Source organism: Strix uralensis, chromosome 11, assembly GCF_047716275.1.
Source record: "Strix uralensis isolate ZFMK-TIS-50842 chromosome 11, bStrUra1, whole genome shotgun sequence".
Classification (NCBI taxonomy): Eukaryota; Metazoa; Chordata; class Aves; order Strigiformes; family Strigidae; genus Strix; species Strix uralensis.
In genome coordinates this window covers 3938227-3959649 of record NC_133982.1, presented here as the reverse complement: position 1 = coordinate 3959649, position 21423 = coordinate 3938227, and the positions used below count along the sequence as shown (strand labels likewise).

Genomic DNA, 21423 nt, shown 5'->3' with positions numbered 1-21423 from the left:
TATATATATAAATATATATTTAAATAAATCAATACTAATAATAAAATCAATGAAAAGGTGACAAAGAAGACAAATGTCCCAAATACCTACCCGTCATTTTTGAGGCTCAGGGAATTTTAAACTGTTTCTTTGTGTGGACAGAAGCTTCAGATCAATAAACCGTCCGTCTTGGAGAAATAATAACAATAACATATATATATTATATGTATATATGTACCAAGAGAGGGAAGCCTATGTGGAGGGGAGGGTCAGTGCATCTGAGGTTGTGGCTGGGGGATGGATGGGGACATGGGGACACTGGAGGCGGGGGTGGCTGAACCATTTGCCCTCCCTGGGACATTTTATCCCTGTTTGGCTTAAGAAGAGCCGGTGTGATCTGCTTTGTCACATCTGATGTCTGAGCAGAGCGGGGATGTTACCGGGGGTGTCAGCACCCCAGCCAGCACGTGGCCCATAGAGGGATGGAGAGAGGCTTGCAGAGAGCAAAACCACACCAGTGCTGAGGAGTCAGGCTGGGGAACCATCCCCGCCCCCCCTCCCCAATTTCTATCCTTTATACCAGGTCCAGGGGAAATATTAGTGACCTTCAAGTCTTGCAACTGTCTTAAAATGACGCAGGAAATGTCTCCAGCTTTCCTTTTGCATTTCAAAAGCCGCAGCCCTGATTTGGGGGGGAAAAAAGCTGTATTTGCTCTAAAAAATGAAGGAATCTGGACCTCCAAATCCACGCTTGGCATTTTTTTTTTCGACTTCCAGGTTTTGCCAAAACCCTCAGCATCCAAAGGGGTTGGTGCAGCACCTGGTCCTGGAGACAAACACCCAGTGTCCTCCCCATCGGCTCTTCCTCCCACAGAGATACATTTGCACTGCCAGACCTCGAGCATCCCTGGCACAGCAGTGTTTTTTCTGAGCCTGACAGCAAAAAAACATCGCCTTGGCTCCTTATTTTTAATCCAGGTCAGATATGTTCTGTTTCAAGGTTTTTCCCAGTGTCACCCTGAGTGTCACCCCAGAGCCAGGACCCTCGCTGCCACCCAGCATCGCTACCCCGGGCGAGGGATGCTTGTGTGAAACACTCATCAAAGAGGAAGCGGCAGTGATCAAAACACTCTGATTTCAACCCAAATCATAGCAGAAAACCCTTTCACCCAAATTATATTGAATTACTCTTTCTTTTTTTTTTTTTTTTAGTGATTAGGCCCCAAGGGACAAGGCATCACTTAGGGGATCAGTGTACGTTTCCACCATGTGCAGAGCCTGGGAAGGTTTGGTGCCTATCCCCACCAGGACGTCCCAGGCCTGGACAAAGCTGGGAGAGGGAAGAGCCCTGCAGAGGGGACTATGGGGGGAAGATGATGCTGATGCATCATCTTCCTCCACACCTTCCCCTACCCCCAGGCCTGGGAGTGGAAGGGGAGCATCAGCCCCTGGTTCTTCATAACAAAGAATGGGATGTCCTCATCCCACATCCCAGAGAGGGGACAGCCAGGCTCACCCAGCACAGGCACAGGGAGATGTGAGATGGGACAACTCCTCTCCACTCTTACCATTACTCTGCGTGTCAACAGCTGGTTATTTATTTATTTTTATGAGCTTTTTGCAACCTGGCCCCATTGTAAAAGCATGATTAATAGATGTAGCTTTGTTCTTTAATAACTCCTCCTGAGGGATGCCAGGAAGAGCACGAGGCAAAAATTCAGAGCAGCCAGAGCTGCACGAGGAGATGCTTTTTGGCTGATCCGGATTTGGGAGCACCCACATCACCTGCAGCCCCAGAACGGGCTGCAAAAGCAGCCACAGGTGGAACTGAGGCACGGCATGGGGACGCAAAGCTCTGGCTCCTGCACAGCTCAGGGCAAAGCCACTCACCTTGGGGCTGGGGATTTAAAGCCAATTGCTGCAGCCAGGGCTGTATGGACAAGGGTAATGGCTTCTTCCCCCCACGTTTCTATTAAGAATGAATTTACAGCTGTGCAAGCTTTATTTCATGCTCTCCGATAAATCCAAGTGACGGCAGCGGTAAGCGCTATATTAACCTTTCGGGCCCATGGACAGAAAACCTCGATAAAACAGGGGTAAACAGAGACAGGGGCAATTCCTCTGCTCCCCTTTGCTCAGGGTAAGGGGTAATAAAAGCCACTGCTGATATATGGAGAACCACAGACAATGTCCTTGCTGCTCCTCTGCACACTGAGAGGGGATTTGCTATTATTATTTACCAGGAAAACCTGCTGGTTTGGGGTTTTTTTAGGGTAAAATTCAAGAGGATGGGAATGATTATTAAGACAAATATGGATAAAGCATTCAAACTGGTAAAAATGGCTTTGTTACACCAGTAAGTTATTAATGCTGTTATTAATTGCACCACCAACCTAGTTATTAATGATGTTGAATTAATGGACTTTGCTCTTGCAGGGACAATATCCAGCTCATCGGGGTTAGCCTGTGGCCATGGGGAGGGCAATGGGGGATGCAATCAGGGCTGGACTGAGAAAACACCTTGTCTTTCTCTTGGCATCATATATTAACAAATTAACAAGCCTTTTGCCCACAGCATCCTGGCAATGTCCCTGTCCTCCATCCTGAACCCCTCCCTGGCCCCCAAAACCTGTTTGGGAACACCCAAAACAGCAACTAGAGAGTTGCCAGAGATGGAAAAGGAAGGGGCAAAGGGCTCATGTTTCTTCCAAGAAGCAATAAAGAAACCATCAGCAAATAAAATGAGAACACGGACCAGCCAGTGACCCAGAATGGCGGATACCTCTGCCATGCATCCTGCTGATTTTTGGCCGGGAAGGATGCTCGGCGGCTGCTCCAGCCAGAGCCAGGCTTTGATGGGGTTTAAAGTAGAATTTCGACTTCGTGTTTGAATCCTCCAGCTCTGACCCTCCCCATGGCTCCTATTTGAGTTGACCTGAATTACAAAGAGGCTCTGCTGGGGTTTGTGTTTTGAAGAAACTCCTCCGAGCTCATCCAATCCCTCCAGCTCACGAAATCCAGCTGGAAAGTTTCCCCCCAGAAGAAGACGTCTTGCTAAGTCTTGCTTCAGCAAGGGCTGAAAATAGCCCCCAACTGCTGGGAGACTTCACTTTTGAGCTCTCTGACAGGAAAGGCAGCCATCAAAGTGGATAACAGGATATTTTCCAGTCTAAGGAAGAGCTCTGGCTCAGGGTGGGGCTTTGGGAAGGTCAATTCTGCAGGGGATGGGGGCCCAAACTGCACCCATGGCTCCCTGTGCTCAATCACCCCTGGGAAGCCAAAACTGAAGCTGTCCCCATACATTAGGTGCAGCTTTTTTGTTGAAATCTATTATGATCCGCTCTCAGGAGATGGCAGCAACCTCTCCCCCCACAGAGATGGGCTTTATTTCACATAGCCCTGGCTCAGACCAGGCCACAGCCAGCTCCCTTGTATCTCAACAGCTGGTAAAAGCATCCCTGGATTTTAGCTGCCCCCCTCCCACACTGCTTGGGGCTGGTTGCTCGCTGTGGCTGGAAGACAAATGCTTTGTTTTTGAAGGGAAAGGCTATGCTTCCTGCCTCTGCTAATGTACAGCATCTTGTCTTATTTGTTCCTCACTGTTCCACAGCTGAATTACTGCAAGTGATGTACCAGCGCTTCGTACGATGCTGCTTCTTTAGAGCCGCAAGAGGAGTGTTCCTTCATTCTCATTTTCTGGCTTTCGGGAGTTAAATCCATCTTGGGCCCTGTGAGGGGACCATGAAGGCTCTTTCCCCTTTGTCTTCAGCCATCTGGCCAAGGTGCTGCACTCCACAGGGAGTAAAGGAGCATCCCTTAAAAAACTATAATCCCTGTGGGCTGGTGCAGCTCGGCTGCATCTCCCCAGCTTAATTTTGCTCCACCGTGCAGCAAGCCGGGGGTCACATCCTCCCCATCTCTGCTTATCTCCAGCTTCGGAGCTGGATAACTCGCTGGGAGTGGTTATCTCCTCACAAGAAAAGGTTGTATGGAGAGGAAGCAAGGAGCCCTGCTCTAAGCAAAGTGTACCCACACTGCTCACAGCACGTTGATACTGTGTCCATCCTGAGCATGAACCCATCTGTCTCTCCCTGGGGCGTTACCACAGCATCCTGCAGCATCCTGCATCCCTTTGCCTCCTCACCCCCAGCCCAGGGTAACCCAGTCAGAGGAGAAAGGCAGGTTCAGGGGCACCCCCAAGCCATGGATCAGGGCACTCGGTGACTTGGGTTACAGATTCACCCTGATGAAATTGGCACTAAAATCCCAAGCAGGGCAGCATCCCTGCTCACACTTCTCTCCGGGCTCTGCCAGCCAAGCCCTCCCGGCAGCCACGGGATGGAGATGTATAAGTCAAGCCCAGCCAGACATGGGCCTGAAATGGGTGCTCATGGCCATGGCCCACAAATTAATCCTCATTTACACCTGGCACTTGCCAGACTGTAATTTCACAGCTTGCTGGAGGCCTCCGTACCACAGGATGGCTGCCAGTCACTCTGTGGCCAAGGCAGCTCCCCCATGCTTATGGATGGAGTCGTGGGCTCCAACCTTCTCCGGGGCTGATAACCCAAGGGTGGAGCAGTGTTGGCTGGACAGCTGCAGAAAACTTCCTGCTCTGCCAGGAGAAGGAAAGAGAGGGATTGGGAGCTGGGATAGATACCCAGCAGCAGGCAGGAGCCTTCACCCTACCCTCAGCAAGAGAGCAAGGGGAGATGAGGAGGAAAACAGTGTCAACAGAGAGCTCAGAGCATCAGGCAAGGTGGTGAGGATGAGGCAGGTCCAAGGCAAGGTGGGAATAAGTTTGTGGTCAATGGGCACGGCTGGAGAGCAGCATCCCTGCAGCACAGCTCAAGCTGGGACCAATAACCCCAGGCTGAGCTTAAATGTGCTCCTGGGTCCACAGGCAGGGTGTGGATGGGTGTCCCAGGTGAGGCTGCCCAGTCTATTTAATGCTGCCAGGGTGGTGGGAGGCCAAACGGAGGGTCTCTGCCTGAACTGAGCTGAGCTGCCAGCTCCACCATCATCTCCAGCCCAGCAAAACCCACTTCTCCAGTGGCCACCTCTCCTGGAGCTCAACCCTCCGGTACCTGGATATGGCCCTTGCTATGTCAAAGCGAAACGTCTATTTATTTATGATGTTATCTCGCCTTATAAAAAGTGTTTCGCTGGGTGATGGCTGGGTGCTCTCCCACCACTGGGTGGCAGTGAGCACACACACGTACACGCATGCACACGGACACGCGTGCCCCACGCAGGGCTGCCTCCCTCCTCACCACCCCTTCGGAGACCTGTGCCAGGCACCAATGCCGTGGTGGCCCCATCTCACACCACCTCCGTGGATGAATGTTGTCATCACCCCGTGCTTCATCCCCAGTGGGAGCATGGGGACAGGGTAGCTTCAGCCTGGCTGCATCCTGCTCTCAGGAGGAGAGCATCTCCCCCAAAATGCAGCCAGAAAGGGCAAGTTTGAGACCAAAAGTGCTTCTTACCTCTATACCCTGGAGGCAGCAGCAATCTGGGTCTTACCTCGACCCTGGGACAAGGGGTGCTTGGCAGGAGCACCCACCGTTTGCAGGGCAGCACCCCCCAAGAAGAGCCCCAGGCCCCCCAGAGCCATCAGGTCCAGCTGAGCCTGCAGAAATGCAGCGGCGCTGGAGAAGCCCTGGAGGTACTTGTAAGACAAGGGATGACATGCTTGATGGGACTTCTTAATTAGATCTCACTAAACCAAAATGTACCGGGGCTCCCCTGGCAGAACAACGTAAGACAAAACATCAATCACGCTCCAAATAAATAATTAAAATGTTGGGGCTCTTAGAAGGGGAAAAAAAACCAACAGGAAAAATCAAAGACATCAGTGCCAGCCCATAATAAGGAGCACTGCCCCTGGCTCTGGCGATGCCCTGGCTTTGGGGGGGGGAGCAGAGATGTCTCCCCAAGACCACCTGAGTCAGGTGGGACCCAACGTGTTCAGCAAAATCTGCAGCCAAATTCTCAGGAGGTGTCAGGATGGGATTGACACCTGGAGTCATGGGATTACATCCTCATCTCCGCTTTACGTTAAAACAAGTCTTTTCACAACTAGCACCTATGGACTCAAACAACGGATTAAAAAAAAAAATTATTTCCCCACTGATTGACTCATGTGGTGCCCTGGGACATCATCCATGGTCACCTTTGGGATGCTGCACGGTGCCCAGATCTCAGGCTCCAGCAGGTGCCTGATGCAGCATGGGAAAATCCATTCACCCAGCATTTAGGAAACACTTTTGGGAGGAAACAAAAAAAAAAGGCTCGAAAAAAGAAAGCTCTCCCTCTCCATCCCCTCTTAGCCAGAGCGGAGATGATTACTCAGTGTAAGCAACACGGAGCTTAAATTATGCATGGAGGCATTTGCATCAAAGAACATGATTGAGGCGGAGCTGGTCCTGTCCCTCCCAGCTCCCAGGCGGGATTGTGGGAAGGCTCCCTGGGACCCTGCATCCTCCATCCTGGCATCAGCCTTGGCCAAAGCCTCTGATGCAAGTTTATGGGAGGAAGATGAAAAAAGAAGTATGAGGGGCTGCAGAGAGATGTTTTCCCCTGCGTGGCCGTTGAAACCACTTGGGTACCAGTCTTCAGAAATGAAAGTCTCCTGTGCTCTGCTTTCTTCTTCTCTACCTTTCCTACAATGTGTTTATTAAAGAGCAAGCTATACTTATTAAAGAGCAAGTTATATTTATTGAAAAGCAAAGCCAAGGCTGCGGTGGGATGGAGCTGCTCCCCTCGCTCTGCTGATGAGCCAACACTTGATGATGGATTTAATGCAATCACCATCTTTTTAGTTCTGGTTTTCTTCCCTGTAAGTCTGCAATGCTGCAGGGAAAGGGGGTGGGTTTTGCCAAGGATTGGGCAACCCCATGGCCCTTGGACGTGGCCACCAAGAGATGATGCTGATCACCCAGAAGCTGATGGGCACCTGTAAAGCCTCACTGATAGGCAGCATCCCTGACCTTTCTCCTCCTCCCAGCCCTTCCCCAGCACATCACCTGGGTACAAAGCTTGCTGGGAATGAAGGACTACAACAAAACCCACTTTATTACATTAATATTTGCTGGTAATGAAGCTAGCTAGCACTTAGAGCTCCAATCAAATTAGGAAAGCTATAATGAACAAGAAGCGGTGCATTAATTCATTAGCAGGGAATTACGCTAAATTATCTCAGCAAATACTGCAAAACTTTAATTTACTGGCGGTGTTTTCAAATGGCTTTTGCTCCTTCATCTTCATTTACACCACAGCACATCTTTTCTGGCAGCAAAAACACGAGAAGTGGATAAAAAGATGGACGAGGGAAAAAAAAATGAGTAGCAATTTCCTTGAACATGTGCAGGCAGGGCATTAATAATGTACATCGTTAGGAAATTAGCCCTGATACTCAGCTGCCAGTTTGTACATGCTTAATGCATAAATTTGGGCAGCAAAGTTTAATGGCCTCTTTAATGTCTGGATGCAGAGGGCTGAGAAAGGACACAACTCATGTCATGTCCTCAACCTGAAATGACTCAGGAAAGCAATTCCTGGACCCTTCGCATCCGGGCTGGTGCAAGAGCCAGCCCCACATAACATCAGCAAAGGAAAAGCCCCTCTTGCAGGGCCCCTCTCTGCAAACAGCTTTTAAAAAAAAAAAAAAAAAAAAAGATAACATTTTAAAACACCAGAGGGCATTTTTCCTGATTTTTTTTTTTTTTTAGTACAGGGAATATTTATTTATTTTTAATGAGCTTCCCCTATGTTCACAGGCTTCCAGGAGCTGCTGATGCAGGGACACCTCTGCAGTAGGAGAACAAGCCTAAAGCTCCCATGCTGGGGTCAAAGCGCAGCCAAAAAAGCAGGGTGAGATCCAGAAGAGATTTGGAGCAGAAATAGGATCCTTGGAACATCAGGGATCTTATTCAGAGGGGTAAAACGAGGGTGGAAAGGAGCCCCTTGCACCACGGGGCATGGGTGCCTGCAGCTTCCTATTTAAATAACCAGGTCTGCAGCAATACTCATGCAGCATTTAAGGCAAGAGGGCTCTTGGCTTGGGGAAACAAAATTTAAAAAACAGTAAATAAGACTGGGAAGTCCTTTGGCTGGGCAGATGTACCTCCCTGTGGCTGCAGGGCTCCACAAACCAGGCTTTGTTTGTCTTTAATTGCAAGGCGGGTAGCTCAGGGATAACAGGGGAGGTTCCTTTCTTTCAAAACTAGAAAACAAACCCCTGAAATAACACCCTGGCTGCAGTGACCTGGAAATTTCAATCAGATTTGGAAATTTTGGTTGGGTTTTTTTTTTCAGCGATCTTAACAGACCAGGAATCCTTTTCAGAAAGGTCCCTTCTGCTGTAGGATGGATGGCAGTGCCATGAAGGGGATAATCCCGTGGGATGAACTGAAGCACCTCAAGTCTTGCCATGTCAAATATCCTGCTTAAAAGTAAACTGCAGTCCCTTGAGTTGGAGGGTTAGGGTGAACCATGGCCAGAGAGAAGGATGTCTAGCTATGCAAACTCTTTGGATGCTGTAACAAGACATTAAGGAATCCCTAAAATGAATATTTCCTCCTTTTCCCCTCAACTTTCCCTTTCCCTGGTTGCTGCTGCATCTCCATAGAGGTCACCTCCAGTCTGCCCTCAGATGCCACAGCAGTGCAAAAAGCTTGTGCAGCCTTCCCTGGTTGTGCGAGTGCATCCAGGCTGGTCCAGGGCTGCTGCTGGCTCTCCAACATCAACCTCACGGGGATGTGGCCAGGCTACCCCCAAGGTGCAGGCAACAGGACCTCCAAATCCACCCAGACTCCCTGCAAAAGTGAGTTTCTACAAGCCCCAACTCACTTCTTGGAAAAGTTTTCCATTAATTATTTTACTCTGGCTTTAATTGTTCTTGCTGTCTAATAACAGATGGGCCATGCCCAGAGATGGAAGGACACAGCAGCTCCTGCTGTGCAGAAGGGAGATGGGCACTGATGCTCACACCACTTCCACAGAACAGCACAAATTTGCAAATGAACATACGAAGCGGCTCACTTTTACCCTGAAATTCCTGTAAGTACCACTTGATTGTTCCCCTATGTGGTAAATTAATTTTCTTTTAATTAATTGCCTTGAATGCCACTTATAGCCTATCACCAACATCTCTATATAACAGGGTACTTACAGCAAGCTGGAGACACACGTGAATAACCACGATGCATCCTTGTTCACATTATTAATTCCCACAAATTTATTGTTCTGACAGCAACTTACAGCTTTCTAATTAAGTCTTTACTCAGATGCTCATGTATGCAAGGGAAATGAATGTTAATAAAGTCCAGAAGCAGCAGTTATGGGACTGGGATTGATAGGGCTCACAGGTGGGGAAGAGCAGGTAAGTTGGGTGTCACCACCAGCACATGCCCTGCACTTTCTCTCTTCATTCATCAAGCAATTGCACAGGACTGTACAGGACTGTGTTAAACCAGACAGGAAAAATAGACCAGCAGTCACCTACTAGTCCAGCAAGAGGTCTTGGTCGGTGCCTTTGGGGACAGTGGAGCAGCATCTGGCACTGCCCAATTCTTAGGAGCATCCAGAGGCAAATTTCTGCCTGGTCCCTTAATCGGATGAACGCTTCATCATCCTCCAAGAGACACCTTTGCCTCCCAGCTCCTTAATCCACCTACAGCAATCCCAGCTTTGGGAGCCTTAGCTCTGGGCTGGATTTCTGGGAGCCATTTCTCCACCAAACCCTTCTCCTTCTCAGCTCTCCTATCAAGTTTTTTCCCAGTAAACAGGGGGAAAAAAAAAAAAAGAGATTGGCTTGGTATTAATAATTTATTAAAGAATTAATAAACTGTGTTAAATTATAATGCTAAAATCCACAGATGTGTTAGCTACAACGGGGGAAGCCAACAGTTTTGTAAGCAACAGTAGCTGATGTGCAGGCCTTCGGGGCTGGGAAGGGGGTTGGCAGAAGGGGAGGACAGCCCAGAGCACATCATCTCCCAGCACAAGTCCTTCCTGCTGAAGACAGGCCTCAAAAAAAGGATCTGAGCACAGGCTGAGGGATTAGTGCTAATAGGATCAGATCCAACAGGGCTCAGAGCCCAAACATCAGGCTCTTCTCCCCACGCGATGCCCAGCCACTTCGGCTGCTGCCGGCATCATGAGCACAGGTCATCAAAAGACAAAGAGGGTTCAGGCTTTGGGCATGGATTACCTGCCAGCTCACTAATGAAGGTTTCTCTCCATCACAGCTAAAAGATTAACTCAGGAGGGTATTTCCAGCAATAACCAAATTGAATGTATGGGTCAACAAGCAACATGTGCAGCCCCACACTTGGCACAGCTCAGAGCAATCCCTTCCCATGCTGGCATTTGTCCAGTAGCTCCTCAAGTGCTCCCTGACCACTGCATTTCTGGGAGAGCACCATAGGCAAGGAGGACTTCCATGCCATAATTAAAAAAAAAAAAATCCACATTTCCTCTCCATTTCCTAGCCTGGATGCTGAAGCCCTTAGAGCAGAGAGAAGCCCCATGCTGCTGTCTGCCTCCTTAGAGCCTGCACCAGGGGACATCACAAATCCACATCTTCAATTAAGATTAACCACAAAGCTTGTCTTATTTATTAAGCTCCTCACAGGTTTAGAAAGGGAAGTGGTGCTGGCAGCACCTGCTCAGCATGGGATTGGGCTTTCACAGCTGGAAGATCTTGCAGGGGAGGTGACACCCAGAGGAACACAGGTCTCCATCAAACCCCTGTGGCATAGGACAGCAGTGACAAGAGCAGCAGATCCTGCTCAGGGGCAGATTTCTTTGGAGGCTGGGAAGCAAGTGACTTTAGAGATGAATGAGGAGCCTTAAAACAGATGGTTAGAAGATTTAGGATTTCTTGTGAAGGACAATCTTCAGCTCCCACCCAGAGGGCACAACTGAGTCTTCATGCCCTTGGGAGGAACACCAACACACTTTTGGAAGGGTAACATCACAGCCTGACCACACACTCAACCCAGACACACAGTGCATGTCACCCTGTCAAGGTAAAATATAAGAAAAAAGGGGTTTTTAGTCTTCTGTAACTCCTTCAGGAAGGAGCTTGTGCATAAAACATGAAGGCTGACAGCCCGATCTGGGAAGATACCAGGGGAAAAAAAAAGCTTACATGTCTACTTCATCTTTTCACCTGATTATTTCAGCTCGGCTGCCTAATTAGTTGAAAACAAAAGCAGGAAATACTTGCCCTAAGCACATCTTCCCTGGGCTTTCAAACCAAGCTTGCCTGGGGAAGGGGTTCCTGCTCTACACTCTGCCAAGCCCATGGAAAACAAGCACCAAGCTGATTTCTCCATGTTAGGGAAGGCTCATTTGCAGAGTTGTAGCTGTGCTCAGGCTTTGTTGGAGTATGTTGTATGGAGAATCAACATCACTGCATTGCAAGCTAGTGGCTAGGGGATTGCAGCTGAAGAGCTTCAGGGCAAAAGTGTTGTTTCCAGCTTTCAGCTGCCAAATTTAGGTAATGCCTTTAACAGTAACAGTTTTCAGAAGGCACTAGCAAAAGCAGAGATCAAACATCTGAGAACTGGGGCTGCTGACACTGTTCTGAGTCAGCCTTGATGCTTTGCCCTGTTTTACTCTTTATCTGGGACCAAGAGCAGTTTCCTCAGCTCAGAAAAGGATGGTGTAAGCATCAGGTCTTTGACTGCCCCCAGGATGTAGAAAGAACATGAGGTATAAGGTTATTCAGACCAGAAGGATGGAGGAGAGTCAACAGGCTTGGGGATTCTCCCTGCAAAGTACACAAGGGTCACCAGCACCAGCATGCTTCAGAGAATTTGACTCCATTGCTGTGCTCACCCAGGAGCACAGGGTCCCACACTACCTAAAACAAGGTGATTAGTTCACCTGATGCAGAGCTGTGATCTTTATACCAGGTGGCACTTCAAAGCACATGGCCCTCCAGCCATGGGCTATCAAAGTCCCACAGCCTCAAGGCTGGACTGGAGGTGACCACTGCTCCCTGGGTCACATCACTGTAAGTGACACAGCCCAGGGTACACAAACCACTTTTGTTAAATATTTGTGTTACTCGAGCTCCTGAGAAGTGCAACCGGTGTTCAGCTCACCACGTTAGGCACTGAGATACCAGGAGTTCATACCCAACTTGAATTCCACCAGACAGAAGACACTTCAAGTCTTCAGCAGCCTAAACCAATCAGTCAGGATAAGCCTATGCTGTGTAGGAGGGAAAGCCACAGAGCAAGGAGAGCTATTTAACATAGCTTGAAGGCCTGTCTTGTGCCTATTGGCTCAATTTAAGTGTGATAAGGACTCCTGTGCCCTGTAGTACATCTCCTTCAGCACAGCAGGGATGGAGTACCCAAGGCTACTGCAAAGAGAGGTGATAATAGTCTAGGCAGACCTACTGGTTGAGGGCTTCTCCCCTCTGCAGCTTCATATTTAAAAAAAAAAAATCTGTTTAGTGTAGGTGGACCAGTAGCTTTCCTTATTTGTCCCCTTCCTCCTAACTACAAAGTCACCAGTTCTACCTCCCCATCCAGCCATTGCTCCCTGCTCTCTGTACAGCAGAGGCCATACCAGCTAGAAGCAACACCCATCTTCAGCCCTTGCCCATCTCTAACACCAAGTTTTTCCCTGTTCTCCCAGCAGAAGCCATACTCAGCCCCAGCACTCACAAAAATCCCAAGTCAGAGCTGCTGTTGTGCCCTTAAAGAGGTAGTGTCTCCTCAGCCAGGCTGCAACAACTCACACCAACAAGCCCAAGACAGGGCTGCTGTTATCACTCCTCCAGTATCACCCCTGCTAAGCAGCAGCAAACAGGACTTCTAGAGTCAGGAATCCATTTAGCATCTGTTAGCAGCATCAGTTCTTCCCTCATTTGCCTGACAATAGGAACCATACCTTGCTTGCAGACAGTATTCAGGATTCCTTGCTGTCAGGCACAGCTTTGCACAAGCATACAACATATAGGGAGCCTCAACAGCAGCGCTGGACATTTGGAAATCCTTCCTGCTGAGAGGCACCTTCCATCTCCATGTGCTGTGGTTTGGGAGACGCTTTGAGGTGGCAACGGCACTCCATATCTTTGGTCCCACCACTGGTTCATTCGTAGCTTCCCTAGAGCTTGTGACCACCCCAGGAGATGGCTTACCTGGAGGCTGGTGCATGGGCACAGGCACAACTCCCATCCGAGCAGACCAGAGGCTGAATGCTGTCCCTCCTCCCCACCAAGAACACAAGGGAGGACAGAAACATTTCTCTTTATTAGGGTTGAGGAGTTACAGTGACACTCCAGAAGGGTAGCTATATTTTCTGCACACAAGAAACAGTCCAAGAGCAGTTAAGCTCAGCACAGTGGCTGCTGTGAGCATGGCAACTTGGACCAGCATAGGAAGTCCTTCAGCAGCACCTGGAAGAGACAAGAGCCACTTACTACACATTTAATGGCTTCCCACCATCAGCCAATGGATGAACTTGCAATCAGCTTTGGGAAGAAGTCCTCCAGACTGTCTTTTGGTGATTATACTAGAAAGTCTGTCCAGGTGTGACATCATGGGGGATCCATGAGTAGATCAACCTGGAGTCACCTTCAATTGACACCTGAGGGCAATCAAATAAAAAACACCTCCCAAAAACACATACCATGTGGGGTCTTCCCTGCTGGTGCAAGGCCTCCAGAGGAACTCCATAATCCCTGAGCTGAATCAAGGATTAACAGTGGTCCAACTGAAACTTCAGCCTCTGCTGCCCTTGAGGACCCACCTAAGAAAAGATGAATATGAATGAGTTTATAGGGGAAGTAATTCCTGCTTAGTCTGGATTTCAGGGCTTACAGAAGTGTAGACCATGCAAGAGCAGATTCCTAGTAGCTTTAAATACAAGGACACACCAACAGTTACTTGCCCAAGGACATTGGAGAAGAGCTAGGTTTGTCCTCAAGATGAGATGCATTTGCTAAAGATCTTCCAGCATCTTGGCCATCCCAGCCTGAAGGGTGTCCCTGCCTTGGGGGTACATTTTGGACAGAGCCCTACCTTGCTTGGAAGAGATGTCTCTCTTCAAGCGCCTCCCTAGCCATCTGGCTGGAGGGTTAATTCTCCGGGAGTATCCTCCATACAATGGACAGTTGCCAGTCTCACAGCAGCTGCAGATGTCTCCAGTACCCTCCACAGGAGCCCAACTGAAACAGAATCACCTGTAAGCTCTCTTCTCCAGGCTGGTCCCCTCCCTACATGCACCAGCTACTCACAGGCTGCTGGCTTTGTTGAAGGAACAGGCCTTGTTCAATGGATCAGGGGCTTGATCAGCTGGGGAGACCTTCAGGTGGCAGGTGATGTAGATCTGGAAGGGAAATTAAACCAACATCCAAGGTTAAATTTGTTCACACAGAACAGCACATCTTCTAAACACATTGGGAGAGGAGGGATGGACACCACATCTCACCAAATTCCTGTCATCTCCCACAAACTTGAATGCATCAACCACAAACTGCAGTGTTTCCTGCCTCGGCCTTGGAGAGATGAAAGCTGAAGTGGTGTCATCTGATCTCCCATCCACCAAGCACCTGGACAAGGGTCAGAAGTCAGAGACATCCCAGCCAGCTACAGCAGTAGCACCCAGAGAGCACTGCACCCCTTACCCGCTGAGGTCAATCAAGGCATATCGGGGAAAGGATTTCCTGTCTGGACTCAGAGTAGCAACACAGTCATCCACAAAGAGCCTTAGAGGTACATGGTCCCCAGAAGCAACATCAGCCTGGAGGTGCAGGCTTTCCCCCAGCTGGAAACCATTGGAGATTCTCTCAGTGCTCCAGTCATCTGGAAGGTAGATTCAAGGTTACAGGTCAACTTGGAGGAAAACACATTGCCCTCTCTTGTATATGGGACCTCTTAACTGAGCAGCAACCCCATGTCACTTCTGCAAGATTTGATTTTAGCCCAGGTTATAGCTCTGGACTCTCACTATGTGGCCAAGAGCTGGCAGGACCAGGAACCAGAGGGAAAAGGGACCGCCAGATCTGCACCCACCATTCATGAGGCGTAGGGAGAACATCAGCCTCTCCTCTGCCGACAGGGTGGAGCGGAAGGGAGCCCACGTGGGCTGGATGGCATTGCTGCTCACATTGCTCTTCCTAAATAGAAGATATGTGTGTTAGCAAAGATGCCACCATCAGCTCAGGTCCATAGGAGGAGACACACAGCCCCCATTTGCTCACCTGGGATAGTGACACTCAATAGGAACCACAGCTGCGTTGGTCCTTACAATGACCAGGTTGCCAGAAGGAGTAGGTTTGTAGGACAAAATTGTTTTGTAGATCAAGGAGTCTGGGGTCATCTGGAAAGAAGATTTGGGAGAGCTGGTAAGTCAGTAAAACAAACCAGTCAACCAGAAGCTCAGCGCCATCAGATGCCCAGGTCCATCAGCTGTAAAGACACAGGCTGTCCTCCATGTTACCAATCCAGGGCCTATAGGATGCCATGAAGCTTCTCATTGACATCCCAACAAGGTGCCAGCACTGTAGGAGGTCAGTCTCAAGGACTTTGGCACTCCAGCAAGTACCCACATAAGGAGGGCAGGGGCTGTAGGTCTGCAAACCTCCCCCAGGTGAAGTGGGGCACACCAGCTCCAGGCAGCCCTTCTCCTCTCCTGCTGAGGAGGTCAGCAAGTTCCCAGCAAGCCCCTTTCCCTACTTGCCCAGCAACAGCCACTGCAGTTTCAAGCTGTGCCCAGTTCTCCCATATACTCCTGCATCCAGTTGCATGGATGAGGATAGTACCCATACTCCCAAAAACTAGCTCTTCTATGGTCACACCACACCTCCTGGAGATCTGCTGCAACCAGATGAGCCCCTCCTCACCCCAAACCCTGACATCACCTTTACCACATCATTTCTAGCATCAAGACCTCTGCCAAGATGAATTAAGCAGCATGACAGCACATTGCTATCTAGAAGTTAAGCTGTCCTCAATAATTCCCATTTACCCCCCTAGTACTGGTCAAAGCCCAAAGAAGGTCCATTCCCTACACAGCATTACCAGGGATGGAGCAGCCCCTCATCCCAGCATCCCACCTCACCTGCAGGGTGCTGCCACACTCATGCAGTCCAGCCACAAAGGTCACTGTGCCCTCAGCAGCGCTCTGGGCCACAGGCAGACAAGCAGCAGAGCCCAGGGTCAGGTCCGCAACCTTGACCAGGCGCCCTGTGCCAAAGAGGTCCCTGTGCACTGTGACCACCATCTGCGCCTCCTGGCACTGCACGGCCACGGGGTGCAGTGGGGCTGCAGCCTGGAGCTGGGACACATCCACCCATGCCCAGGGAGAGGGCTGGGAAAAGGAAGGCACATGAGGCCGGATCCAAGAGGAGTCCCCACGGACCCTCAAGACCCCTGAATTTCTTTGAGGGAAACCCCAGGGGCTGTAAGACACTGCTTCAGCCAGCACCCAGCAAAACAGTGCAAAGCCCAGGCTGCCTCTAGACCCCATCCTGACTCCAGGAAAACCAGCTCATGGAAGAGATGCTGCTCAGGAGCCTTTTATAATAACACTCCCAGCAGCTCAGCCCAGATGGAGCACACCTGGGGCCAGCAGGAAGGCCTCCACCCAGCCAGGAGCAGCTCAGGACAACAGGACCCAGCTGGGATCATTCCTCCCTCTCGGGGCATGGAGGGCGATTTCCCTGGACCTGCATCTGGGAATTGCCCTGGAGCAGTTTGTCCCATGTCCCTCTGTCTTGCTTGTTTGGGTTGGCATCAGTTGCTGCCACCTTGGTGGCCAGCTGACCACAAGCTGTCTGCTTTTGTCCCTTATACCTCTGCCCGTGTCCTTCTTGCTATATGAGATGGAGCCAATTTTGGCCACCAACATGGCAAGGGCTCAGTCAGGATCCCACAGGCATTTCTCCCCTGGTTTCCCCCACATCATCAGCATCAGCAATTCCCCAAAACCCAGCTCCTGGAGCACCACTTGAGGTGACACGTTCAGAAATGGAGAGGACTTTAACTGCGAAATCCACCTGGGCTCTGGCCCATGTGTGTTGGCAATCTGTCCGTGCTCGATTTCATGGGTATCTGCGCTGAGTAATTGTATATCGAGTAATGAAGGCATCATAACCAGCTTATTTGCATAGAAAGCAGAGGTACAAAAGCCGATCTTCCCATAATAGCAGCTGATAAGTGAATGGCAGGCATAATCAAGAGATTAATTGGCCCTCGTGTGTTAATTATGCTAATTGGCACAGCTGCTCATGTGTACAGTACAATGACTAATGGCTCTACATCACCAAGCTGGATGGAGAGGTTGGGGGTCACTCAAAGTTGCTTGCTGCAGTGTCAGAGCCCAGTGAGTGGGGTCCCCTTGACATGGGGCTGATGCCCTACACACACCTGCTCTTCAACAGTGCAGCTGAACAAGCCGGGAGGGGTTTTTTAGCCTGAGTATTTGTGGTGCCTTTCTAATGGTGCTTTATATGGGTACCCAGGGAAATGGGTTTCATTGGTTGAAGCATCTTCCTCCTGGTCTGCTAGGATCTGTGGGATGGTTTTGGGGTGGGGGGACCTGCACTATTTGCTTGTAGGGGAGACCTCAGTGATGAGCTGAATAAGCAAAGCTCCCACCAAGACCATGGGGGTGCACACAAATTCCTGGTGGGATCCCCTTCCTTTGCTGGCCCATGCATTAGGCATTAGGTATTATCTCCCTGAAGCATGAATAATGCCACACACATTCATGCCATCCTTTTCTAGGATGATCTCCATGTCCCAGACTTGCCCCTGATACTTTTATGAGTGATGAATAAATGATACAACAAGAAAAACCTCTCTGGTGGCTCAAGCCTTCTTTATTAATTCAGCAAGCAGTGGATCATCCCCAAACCCAGCTCATCCCCTGTGCTAGGTCAGTGTCTTCTACCCTGCAGAGCCACATAAGCTTGGTTTCCCAGGGGTCTCCTGGAGCCAAAGGCATCCAGGAGGAGGGGAGATGGTGCTCATGCTGCTCACAGCCCCATTGCCCAGCCTGCCAGCAGGACACGGCACTGAAGGCCCAGGGCTTGATTCATCCAACCTCCTGCAAACCATCTCCGTGAGGAACCAGGTCTACGTGGATGGGTGCATACACCCCACACCCCTTTGCTCCTGCTCCAAAGGGAGAGAGGCAGCTCATCCAGAAAAACAAGGAGCCACGTACAGCCTGAGCCCCATGTCTCACGCTAACACAGCCCAAAGTTTCTCTGCTCAAAGGTGTGTTTCTCACACCTTGCCATAGCTCCAGCCAAAGTCTGGCAGGTCGAAGCACTGGGAGCAGGATGGTGGGAAATAAATTCAGGCATCTGGGATGAAACAGGGATGGGAGATCCACTGGCCTTAAAAGCCTGAACCTGCTGGGAGGTGAACAGCTTTTATTCTCATTTGGGTGCAAAAAGAGATCAATAGGCAGCAAAAAAAACCCCCATCCACCCCCTCTCAGCTCATGAGCCACAGCGAGTGCAACATCCATCACTATAATCTGTATTTAATAGCTCTGAAGGAATACCCGTTTCCATCTGCAAAGCCCTCCAACTATAGATTTCCTCTGGGAATGAAGGACACTGGGGGACATCTCCTTTTTTGCAGCAGTGGTCTGTCCTTCCCTCGGCTACCAAGAGCTCAGGGTCTTTACTGAGTCCCTGCTAGAAGGGGAAGGCCAACGGTTGCACACACCCCATCCATGCTCCTTGGAAAACCTTTGGACAGGACAAGTCCCAAGCTGGAATTCTTTTACCCATGCTGTGGGAAGCAGTATCACATCCTCCCTTTGGGATGGGTCTCCTCCTGAATTTTTAATTTTTATACACAACTTCACGACCTAAGATGAGAAAAATCATTTCTGTGTCGGGCATGGAAAAGAAGTGCACTGTCAGCACTTTTTCTCTAGATGGCTCATCCAAAGGCATCCATTTATTTACCAGGGTGCTTTTTCACTGGAGTGTTAAATACTGTATTAATAGGGGAATTGAATGCTTCTCTGGCAATATTTAAGAAACATCTCCTTACCTGAGACAGCACATGCTTCTCTAAGGCTCATTAAGCAACACCAACTTCTCGCCACTCATCCCCAAGAAAATGATGTTATCGCCGAGCCCGCAGCGCAGAGGCTCAGATCCCGCTTGCGAAAGCATTGCCAGGGGGGTTTGTCTCACCCGCTGTGAGTAACGATCGTAAAATGACATTGAAACGTCACCCCAATTCCCTCGTCCCCACGCCATGCTTCGGCTGCGCATCCCAAAGAGAAACGAACCCCGCTTGACTAACGCAGGAAAAAAGGGGAATTGCAGTTTCAGAATGATATTGCTCATTAATTTCCCTGGCTGGAGACAACTTCTTAATGCCAGGTAGGGTTTTTTTAAGCAACATCACCGTTTCGTTTCAAATCTCTCTTAAACGACTTCTGAGTCACCGCGATAAATACTCCCTGCGCTTTCTTTCTGCTTCAGATACCTTATAACTGCTGATGGATAAATTGCTCGAGTTACCCAGGATAAATCACGCAGGATAGCCAAATCTGTAATTAAAATGTCTCTCAACTCCTCCATTAACTCTGACTTAGCGGGACCAGATGCACTGTGGCTGCAGGGAATAACCCGCTTGGGATTTGGCTCCGAAAAATGGGTTCTGGGAGGGAGAAACTGGCTCTGAAAGTGCCGACTCCATGTGGTTTACTTGGGAATACCATGGCACTCTTCATCACCCATCAAAAGGATTTGGGTACCAGGATCAATGGCACAAGTGGAGAGTTTTTCACGGCCTTTTTTGTTGCCAAAAAGGAGCTTTTGAGCATGCCAGCACTTTGCATGGGCTCTGACGTGCCCATAGCAAACTCCCCGAGCAGAGCTGGCACGGAGCTGGGTGGTTTCTCCATCCCAGTTGTTGCACTAGGAGGAAACCAAAGGGAAATACAATGAAAACTGGTTGTTCACAACTAATTCTGGATTTTTAGACAGATTTAAATCTTTTTTGGATGTTGCTTCTCGGGAAAAGCTACAAGCAGAGGTAGAAAGAGATTTTTAAAATTCCTTCTGCCTAAGACAAGCTCCCCCTCAGGCTCACAGCCTTGGCCTCAGGCCTTTGCTCCTTGCTTTCATCAGCTGAGCAGCAGGAAGATCCAGCCCTGGGGCTGTTCCTGGGCTCTGCTTTCCCAGAAAGTCATGTATTATGTTTTCAGAAAGCAGCTCAGCCAGGTTGCTCTGAGCTTTCCAGCTGAATTCGGGTCTGGCCTGGCAGTTTGGAGGCCAAGAATTGAGTATTTGGGGACAGTGTAGGAGCCGGATCCTGCTCATCCTGATGAAGAGCACATCACCCACGGAAACAAGCTCATGTAGAAAATAGTGCTTCTTGCAAATCCTTCATCTCTGGAAAACAACACTGACCCACACCACAGGGCAGGGGCACCCATGGGTGCTGGGCAACTCTTGGGTCCAACCCACCTCACAGGGTTTCCAGAGCATCCCCGCTGCCTGTAGGGACACAGCCCCATCCATGAACCAGGGCAGGACAAGGGGACAACAGGGACAAGCAGCAATGCCACCCCAGCACTGCAAGGGCATCACCCATCCCATCCCATCCCATCATCCAGCCCATGCAGTCCTCAGGGGGAGGCCACAACACGGCTCAGCATCTCTATCCTCCCCACCCTCCAGAATTAGGTCAACAGAAGAAGCAGGAGCCCTTTATTTATTATTGATGGGAAGAATCAAGCTGCCATCGATCGGCGCTGGGGAGAGACTCACCCCAGCGCTTTCTGAAATAACCTGACAAATGTGATTTTTATATTGTTTTCTACCCATCAAGGGTGTTTGAATGAACTCACAGCCTCGCCTGCTCCCGGGAGGGATGAGAGCAAACACAAGCAAGCTCCGGCAGCTGAGCTGTTGCCAGGTCTCAGGGCCGGGTCCTGCGCGCTCTGCATCCATGTTAAATCCCACTTTCCCAGCTTTCCCAGTGCCAGGTTCACTGTTACCCAGGAGCGGGTGGAGAAGGATGTTGGGGCTTTTGGGAAATGGAAAAAACCCTGCAGAACCACAATGTCATGGCTGACCAGCCTTGTCTCTGCCTGGGTCTCACCCACAGCATCTATAAACCAGCGTGTTGGATTAAGGAGACCTTGAAGAATAGGATGAATGACTTCCTCCCCCAAAAAGACCCATCATCTGGACAGACCCAAAAGCAGAATGGCACCAGGGGACGACGGAACAACTAAGCTCCTCCTGGAGTGCTTTATCCCGTGCCAAAGCATCCACCCCGGGACAGCAGTGAGCAGCTCAGCCCCAAGTAGAAGCTCACAGTTCAGTACAGCTCCTCAGCCTGAGCCAACCTAATCAACATTTTCCCTGGGCTGATGTAGCTTAATTATGATTTTCTCCCTTGTCACACTCAGGATCTCCCTTCCCTGCACGGC

The 21423-nt window shown here is 49.8% G+C and overlaps 1 protein-coding gene across 1 annotated transcript; it reads right to left on the bottom strand.

Annotated features, from left to right (window-relative positions):
• Positions 1-10075: 10075 nt before the first annotated feature.
• On the bottom strand, positions 10076-16476 carry LOC141948043 (zona pellucida sperm-binding protein 3-like). The gene is made up of 11 exons (XM_074880005.1): positions 16069-16476; positions 15209-15327; positions 15021-15124; positions 14633-14810; positions 14437-14557; positions 14243-14334; positions 14028-14173; positions 13636-13755; positions 13276-13402; positions 12571-12627; positions 10076-10130 (listed from the first exon to the last, which is right to left on the bottom strand). The coding sequence occupies exons 1-11, from the start codon at positions 16474-16476 to the stop codon at positions 10076-10078; spliced, it is 1527 nt and encodes a 508-aa protein (XP_074736106.1).
• Between the last annotated feature and the right edge of the window lie 4947 nt (positions 16477-21423).

Coding starts and splice junctions, on each gene's coding strand:
- LOC141948043 (XM_074880005.1), bottom strand. CDS start 16,476: ATGGGGTCTAGAGGCAGCCTGGGCTTTGCACTGTTTTGCTGGGTGCTG. Junction 14,174..14,242: donor TTCAACAAAGCCAGCAGCCT/GTGAGTAGCTGG, acceptor ATTCTGTTTCAG/TTGGGCTCCTGTGGAGGGTA. Junction 10,131..12,570: donor ATGGGTGTTGCTTCTAGCTG/GTATGGCCTCTG, acceptor TGATGCCGGCAG/CAGCCGAAGTGGCTGGGCAT.